Source organism: Belonocnema kinseyi, chromosome 5 (assembly GCF_010883055.1).
Source record: "Belonocnema kinseyi isolate 2016_QV_RU_SX_M_011 chromosome 5, B_treatae_v1, whole genome shotgun sequence".
Taxonomy (NCBI): domain Eukaryota; kingdom Metazoa; phylum Arthropoda; class Insecta; order Hymenoptera; family Cynipidae; genus Belonocnema; species Belonocnema kinseyi.
Window position 1 is genome coordinate 31,342,108 of NC_046661.1, and position 9,303 is coordinate 31,351,410.

General features: G+C 31.5%; 1 protein-coding gene across 1 annotated transcript in view; it reads left to right on the forward strand.

The window, feature by feature from the left end:
* Positions 1 to 4,394: 4,394 nt before the first annotated feature.
* LOC117173043 (iron-sulfur cluster assembly enzyme ISCU, mitochondrial) overlaps positions 4,395 to 9,303 on the forward strand; it is a 50,785-nt gene continuing 45,876 nt past the window's right edge. The window contains exon 1 of the mRNA XM_033361411.1: positions 4,395 to 4,686. Within this exon, the coding sequence (XP_033217302.1) occupies positions 4,597 to 4,686 (90 nt within the window). The 5' untranslated portion in view covers positions 4,395 to 4,596. The remainder of the gene's footprint in view (positions 4,687 to 9,303) is intronic.

Consider the following 9,303-nt stretch of genomic DNA (forward strand, 5'->3'; position numbering starts at 1 on the left):
ATTCAGTGAACTGAAAAACTGTGGTCGGTAATATAGGTATTTAGCTGTGTCACATGCCCTTAAGGGCATGCTCTTCGGTGACCACGTGACCAAACTAGTCCCCGGTTATGAATTTTTTTTTTGGTGTTTACTGAGTCCACACGTATTGAGAAATCGTGTTTAAAGTTTGACAGATAAATTAAAAAGCACTAAAGAACGTTTGTATACATGAATATATTGGTAATTTTAAAGAAAGTTTACTTATAAATTGATGGAATAGGATATTATCATTCGAGTTATAGCACTTCGCATATCATTTTTAGTTTGATGAATTTTAGATTTTTTGATTCGCTCATATTGAGCACTGACACAAATTTTATACTAAATCGTCTAAACCTTGAAAGAAATAATGTAAGCAATAAAATTTGCATATTCGTTGCAAATCAACCAATAAGTATCTGCACACACGTAACCTATCATTATTTTTTGGTCATTTTTAGCGATTTCTAGCGGAGAAAAAAAGAAACTTTGAACGTCGATAAAGTCGAGATGAAGTGAGTAAGTTCGTTTATGAAATTTTTGTGTAAAATGATTTAAATTTTTTTGGTCCTATAAATAAAAGATAAATTTCAAACTGGAAACATAGCAACACCAGCAATGTGATAAAATTTATTCGTCGGAGTTTTCCAACCAACTTCCATAATTCTTGACGTTAAATCGATCAGCTAGTATTGTTGACAGTGAACCAACCAGTGGGAATCAGCGTCGGACTCGCCTTGTCTTTCGCCCCCGGGCGAAATTTTATTTTTATTCTTAGAATTGTTTCACAACAGTACAAAAAATCCACATAATATATAAGCATTAAACAATTTTAATTATTTTCTGAAAATGCACATTTTTGAAGATGGGACTCGAACGAATTTTTGAGTATCACATTATAAGATGTTCCTTGATTTTTTTAAATCGAGGATTCTACTTTATCGACGGTAAAAGTTTATCACCTATTCCTGTAATACTTTACTAGGAAACTTTCTTCGTAATTATAAACATTTTGATGCATACAAAAGTTCCTTAGTGCTTTATGTATAACTTCTAAATCCTGAACACGATGTCTAAATCCGTGTGGACGTTGTTAGGACAAAAAAAATGAAAATCATTTCATTCTCTATACAGAAATTTCATGAACGAACTTAGTCACGTGATCTCGACTTTATCGACGTTCAAAGTTTCTTTCTTTCTGCGTTATAAATCGCTAAAAATACTCCAAAAATAATGATAGATTACGTGTGTGCAGATGATAAATTTGTTATTTGCAACGAATATAAGCAATTTGATTGATTATATTATTTTTTTAAAGGTTTAGACGATTTAGTCCAAAATTTGTGTCAATGCATAATATACTCGAATCAAAAAATCTGAAATGCATCAACCCTGGCGGGCCGAAGGAACCGAATGGAGTCTCTACAAAGTACTCGTAAAGACCTCATTGGGTCTCCATTCGGCAACTTTTTAAAAAAACTCGAAAAAACAGCAAAATCAAGTTTTAAATTGTTGTAATTCGGGTTCTACGTTAAAGTTCCCTATAGAAGGTCATGGAATAATCACAATATTCTTTTTTGTGCAATGGTAAAAAGTTTTAAAAAATTTAAGACGTATAACGACTGTTGCCTGCTACTCACAGATATGCGTTTGAAGTGTAGCAGTCAACAGGCGTTATACGCCTTATATATTTTTTAACTTTTTACCGTTGTAAAAAAAACTATTGCGATTATTTCGTGACCTTCTATAGGAAATTTTAACGTAAAATCCGAATTTCAACCATTTAAAGCTTGATTTTACTGTTATTTCGAGTTTTTTTTAAAAAGGAACGGAATGGGGACCTAATGGGGTCTTTACGGGTACTTTGCAGAGACTTTATCCGGCTTCTTTGGTCCCCCAGGGAAACCAAACATTATCTTCAAAGTGCTATAACTCGAATGTTAATATCCTATTTCATCAATTTATAAATAAACTTTATTTAAAATTATTAACATATTAATGTATAAAAACGTTCTTTAGTGCCTTTTATTTAATCTGTCAAATTTTAAACACGATATCTTAATTCCTGTGGACACTGTGAACATACAAAGAATGCTCGTAACCGGGGACTTGTTTGGTCACGTGGTCATCGAAGAGCATGCCCTTAACAGGTAGAACATTATTATGTTTATATTAAATCTTTTGAAACCATAAAATTTCTAAAACTCAGCATCAAATATTCAGGAATATTTTTTCATTTCAAATTTTATAACTTAGTCGGATAGAATAACTAAAAATAATTGTACAAACTACAAGATTCGCTTTTCAAAAGTTACGAACAAATATTTTTAAATTCTCATAAATTCCCGAAGAGCGCATTCATCAGAAAAATTCTCGGTCATATTCCCGTGCTCCTGGACATATTCTCGGTCACATAAACTCTTTAGAACTCTAGGTACGCCACCCCCAATCTTAGGAACTTTTTAAACTGCGCTTGTGTCGCACCGGTAACTGATAACCCGATTGGTCACTGTTATCGCGCTGATTTTGAATTATATAAATATTCAGATTTAATATTGATGATAAATAATTATTGAAAAGTGCATCCAAAGTGATATCTTAGCTGAATTAGAATTTTGAAGTAACAGATGAAAAAATAATGCGATTTTCATGCACAAAACGTTATTAATTCTGACTTCAGAATAAAAAAATTTCTTTAAATTAGCGTTTTAAATGTTTCAAAATGTTAATAAAAAGGTAATAAGAAGTTTAAGTGTAGAAGCAAAAAATATTAGTTTTAATAGTATAAATATGATTTGATTATTTGTATATATTATTACATATTTTATAATATTTATACAATAATTAATTATTAATTGCAATTCAGGTCAAGTTATTGAAAAAAGTATGATATAACAGTTGTCATTGCAGTAATTAGTTATTCTCAATTAATTTTTGGTAATTTTAGTGATTTTATTTTAAGTGACATTGTCCGAAATAAACAAAAATTGAATGATAAAATTTGACGGAGACGAGATTAATCATTGCGACAAACAAAAATGATGTATTTCTCTGAACTCAGAATTAATAACCTCTTTTTCATTCAAATCTAATTTTTTATATCTGTCACTCCAAAATCTGATTTAAGGATTAGGAAAATTCTGTTTGGACATTTTAAAATAATTATTTATTAGAAATATTAAATCTAAATATTTATATAATTCAAAATCAGTACGCTTACAGTGACTACTCGGGTTATTAAAGCAACACAAGCGCAGTTTAAAAATTTCTCAAGATTGGGGGTTACAGCATGATGGAGCGTGCGCCCTCAGCTCTTAGCTCAGTCCAATCCAAGCTGCGCGTTGGTTAGCCGCAATTGACGCGCGATTCAAAATTACCTTAAAATACAATTCTTATAAATTAAATTAATAATTATTGAAATAAACACAGGAATGTATAAAAATGATGTGACCTTTCATTCCAGGGGGAAAAAACATTATAATACGAATATTTTATAAATAACAGTTCATTTTCGTTAAATTCCAAAGACTGTCTTATATTTCACAAAACATTTCTTAATCGATGCATTTTTTGAAATACCATATAATATTTTAGCAGCTTAATATATAGCAGTTCATTGCAGAATATAATAATAATATTTGAATTTCTATATCCAAACTTTCAGCATAGAATGTTGTTCTTTTCGATTAAGACTCATCGAATAGAACAGTATTCTGAGCTAAATTTTTGTGTTTTTTAGAAAAAATCAAATATTATGATTATTATATTCTGCAATTAACTTCTATACATTAAGCTGCTGAAATATTATAATTTATTTCAAAAAATGTATTGTAAAATACCAGGAGTTCAATGAAAATAAACATTTATTTATAAAATATATGTGCTATAAATTTTGTTCTTGTCTGAAATCAAAGTTACATCATTTGTATACATTATTGTGCATATTTTAATAGTTATTTATTTAAATTACAAGATTCGTTTTTCAAAATAACTTTAAATCGCGCGATGAATGCGGCCAACCAGTGCGTATCCTTAACGCAAGTGCAGTAGCACAGGGTGCCAACATCGGCTCAGCCGCAGGTCCAGGGAAAAGAGATGACAAATTGAGAAAGTGGACCTATCCTTTTCTAAAGATGGCGATTAGTGATTGGTTAGTTTATCTTTTTATAATGAAAGCAGATAGAAGATAAGTAGAACCAATCACCATTCTTAGAAAAGGATAGGCCTACTTTCTCGATTTTACTTTCTTTTTATTCCCTGGTCTACTTCCGACAGCCGTAGCCAGCGATCCAGTACTTTATGTCGATGGAGTGAACCAACGCCCCCCACAATACTCACTGCATTGGCGCGAATGGAAGGGGAAACCAACTGCCGCACTCGATCCAAGATGTCAGAAGGGTCGGGTGCCCTAGGGTGCCGAATCTGTTTGGTTGACTTTTTTTTACTTACACCTGGCAGGACTATGCTTTGTTAGATCATGACTCAATATAGAAGTTAATCAAGTTTGCACAACATTGAGGATTAGTGAATTACATTTCGTGAAACAAACTAAAAAAAAGATATTTGTTTTTTTCTTAAATGGCACTTTGGAGGAATATACCGTCGAAAATATCAGAAGCATCAAAAATTATTTACAGCGCAGCTTCTCGAGCTTCGTATCACGCGAATGTGAGTTTTTAACAATTTAACCTCTCCTAACCTTGTGTCTATATTTTTGCAAAATATATTCATCAGTGAAATGACGCATAAAAAGCTATATCTATAATTTCCAAAGGTTATTTTAGTTTTGATTATATAAATATATTGTTATTTCACTGTCGCATTTTTTCCTTTATGTACGTCGTAATTTAATTTGTAAGGTACATAACCTAAAATGTGGAATTTTCGAAATCAAGATATTCTTGAATTTTTGCAAATAACCTTAAAAAACATTAATTCGTTGTTTATTTTAAGTCTTTCACAACTCTTGAAAGTTTATTCTCGTATGTTCAAAAGGTTTAAAATTTAATTTTTCACATTCTAACCGTTTTATACATTGTAGGAAAAATGGTGTATAATTATAGATTCGCTGTGCTTTTACATGATAATACAAAAATTCGATAAAGTCACTATAATTTTCATAGTAAATTCAGCAAATTTTAGTAAAATTACTATGATAGTAGTATGTTTACATCCAGCTGAAAAGTGACTAGATTGTCACATTTATTTAATTATTAGAATTTTTGTGAGTCAAGGTCAAAATTGTCAATTTTTTATTTTTGATAGGAATTGGTATTTCAGTGTAGGCTCTCTACTAACATTGTACTTATATCTCGCAAGTGGATAGCTTTTACGTTTGAAGAAAAAAACGTAATTTAGCGACAGCCCTGGTGGACCGAAGGAACCGAATGGAGCCTCTACAAGGTACCCGTAAATACCACATTAGGTTCCTTTTTAAATAACTCAAAAAACAGGAAGATCAACTTTTAAACTGTTGAAATGTGGATTCTACGTTAAAATTCCCTATAGAAGATCACGGAATAGTCGCAATAGTTTTTTTTTTGCAACGGTAAAAAGTTAAAAAAAAAAAGACGTATAACGCCTGTTGACTGCTACACTTTAAACTAATTGCATGTAAGTAGCAGTCAGAAGGCGTTATACGTCTTATTCTTCTTTCAACTTTTTACCGCTGCAAAAAAAAATATTGCGATTATTCCATGACCTTCTATAGGGAATTTTAACGTAGAATCCGAATTTCAACAATTTAAAAGTTGATTTTGCTATTTTTTTTCGATTTTTTTAAAAAAGGAACCGAATGGGGTCTTTACGGGTACTTTGTAGAGGCTCCATTCGGTCCGCCAGGGAGACCGGGCCGCTTTTTAGAGAGAAATAAAACCTACACGATAAACGTAATGATGTCACCTAATTTGTGTATAATCCCTGCGTTTTTCGTAGTGATTTTGATCAAAATGTTGTACATTTATTAGATAATCTTCGTGATTTTAATACTTTCGTAAAATTACAAGGAAACACGTATGCAATGTAGATAAAAATTTTTTTTTGCACATTGTAGCCTATAAGCATTATAAAAGATGGTGTAATACTTGAAATTCTTCATTTTAAAATGGAAATGAACGCGAACTGTTGCAAATACTATGAGTTTACAATAATCGATACGATTATTTAGAGAGATTCCGAAATGGTTTCAAATATTCTCAAAGTTCTTTTATCTACTATTTAATATCAAAAAAGTCTAGTGAATTAAATAATATTTCCTATAAATATTAAACTTAATAAACTTGCAATTAATTATAAATTCAAAAATTTTAAGAAACACTTAAAATACTCTGAATCATTAGTGTAGCCCCTCATATTATACATTTATTATGATGTATAAGTGAAATCAGAGAGAAATATAACTTACATAAACAAGCTGGGAATTAAATGTCGGGAGTTTTCACTTTTGTTTGCGTTTATATTTCTTTGGCGTACATTTGATTAGGGATTTGCTTTCTCATTATAATTAGCAAATACAGAAAGCATTAATGATTTTTATTGAATACGTACTAATTCACTGTTGTGGAACGGACGTGTTACTTAAATAAATAATACGGGAATTATGGATCAATCTAAAAATTCTATATCCCTTCCTCACATCACTCCCTTCACCACCGAGTGAGACACGCCTAGCACGAAAGGGAAATGGGTTAATGGTGTAATAATAAAATAATAACAAGTTTCAACAATTAAGAATATTCAGAATTAATTATATTTTTCCCTATTACACGAAAAAATGTCGCTTAAATTGTGGGCGCTTATTTGAAGAATCATGGGCAATGGATATAATACCAATCCGATTTGTACTTGGCCGCAACCAAACCGACTCCCTTTTTAGAATTTTCTTCAAATTATTAACACTTCTTTAATTTATGAATTATCTCACTATACATATTTATAATTATAACTTATATACTAATATACTCCTTTGAAGTTGAATTAAAAAATGTTGTCTGTTTTGGCGTATCTCATTCCATTTACGAGATACGTTATATTCATTCCAATTTTAAACAGCCAAGAGACAGCACTGACCAGTGCCGTTTCATTACTTTTCTAGTGCGTTTCCATCGGCAGGGTTACAACTGAATAGTTTAGGCTTCAAGCAAAAGGGACAAATTTTCAACAAAATATTTGAACTTAAAAATATTCATATTAAGTAATTGATGTTTACAATCTGAAACAAAAATATTCATTCAATAATGGGAGAGTTAAATTTTCAGGCAGAAAAATTAATTTTCAACAAAAGACATGACTTTTAAATTAAAATGATGAATATTCAACAAATAAAATTAATGATGAATACAAAACTTAATAGTAGATATTGCAGCAAGGGAATTTTAATTTTTAATCAACAACCATTAAATTCAACTAAAAAATACGTCTTTTCAAAATCTCGACCAAATCAGATTGATTTTTAACCAAATAATTTTATTTTTAACAGTACAAATGAATTTTCTACCAAGAAGGGCGAATTTTTAAAAAAGAAGATGAATTTTCTACAAAGAATTTTCAGTCAAAAGAAAAATATTTTGAACGAAATTATTGAATTTTCAAGCCAAAAAGGCGAATCATCTGCGAAACAGTTGAATTTGAAACCCGAAAATATAAATTATAATTTCAAACAAAGAAATTAATTTCCTCCAAAAATAATAAAACTTTTAAACCTAGAAGATCAATTTTCCACAAAAAAGTCTTCAACTGATAAAATAAACTTTCAGAAAGCAGTTCAACTTTCAAGCTAAAAGTTTCATTTTAAACAAAAAAGATTCATTTTCTACCATGAGAGACGATTTTTCAACTAAAAACGATCAATATTTAGTCAAAAATAGAATAGTTATGTACACCATGAAGCCATTTCCCTTTTGGGGTAGGCGTGACTCACTCGGCGGGGGAAAGGAGTGATGTGTGAAAGGGATAGAGAATTTTCAGATTGATCCAGAATTCTCGTGCTATTTATGTAAATAACATGTTCATTCCGCAACACTGCTCCGACCCAAGTTGCTGATCAATCTCTCTAGCAATCACCCCAAGTGAAGATCCTCACAAAGTCGTTATGTAAGGTTCTCCACTTGGGTTCATTAGTGGCCAAGGTCTTTTGTTTCAGGCGTCATTCACTCTACTGACACTCTTTTTATTAACTATTTGCCGGCATACTTTCCTGTCCTGGCATACTTCTCTAGCTTCCTTTATGTCCATGCATTTCTTCATGCAGGCTCCCGTGTCTCTGTGACTTCTTATGTCTTTTCTAACTAGGGTCTCATTCACATATTCTAACCATTTTTTCCGCGGTCTACCTCTGGGCACGCTGCCATTTACTTTAGCTTGATACACTTGTTTTGTTAGTCGTTATTTGGCATTCTCTCAACATGCCCGAACGATCTTAACCGATTTCTTTCCCATGTGTCTACTAGCGTCTCTTCTGCACCACATTCTTTCAGAATTATCTCGTTACTTACTTTGTCCATCAGGGTTTTCCCGCATATTATGCGCATGAATCTCATATCAATTGTGTTAATTTTACTCTTTTTCATGATAAGTCCACGTCTCGCTACCGTATAGTACAGTCGGTACAAATATAGAATTATGTATTGCTATTTTAGCTTTATTTGATATATTTTTACTTCTGATAAGGGGAACTGCTCTACTAATAACCTTCTTACATTCGTTTATGCGTCTATCTAATTCATCATCTATCTTTCCGTCCCTAATAAATAAGCTACCAAGGTATACGAACTTATCAACTTGTTCAATTCTCTCATCATTTAATAAAATATTGCATAATGTTTTCTCACTCTTTCCTTCGAATACCATAGTTTTTGTTTTATTTGCGTTAATTTTGAGGCCCATGCTATTCATGCTTGCATCTAGTTTATTCAATATTCTTTGTAAGTCTTCGATTGACTCTGCCATAACAACCTTATCATCTGCGAACGCTAACCCACGTACCCTTACTGTTTCTAGATCCACACCCTCTTTATCGAATAGAGCCATTCTTAAAAACTTGTCCATAAATAATATAAATAACCATGAAGTCATAATGCATCCTTGTTTAACTCCTTGAATAATATCGAAACAGTCTCTCAATTTCCCCTTCACCCTTACACTCGCTATGCTACCCGTATATATTGTTTATATAGTTTGTAGGAGCCATCCATTGACTCCATACTCTTTCAGGAATTCCCAAAGTTTACTTCTATCTACCTTGTCAAAAGCTTTTTCTAGGTCAACAAATGCACAGAAAACTTTTTT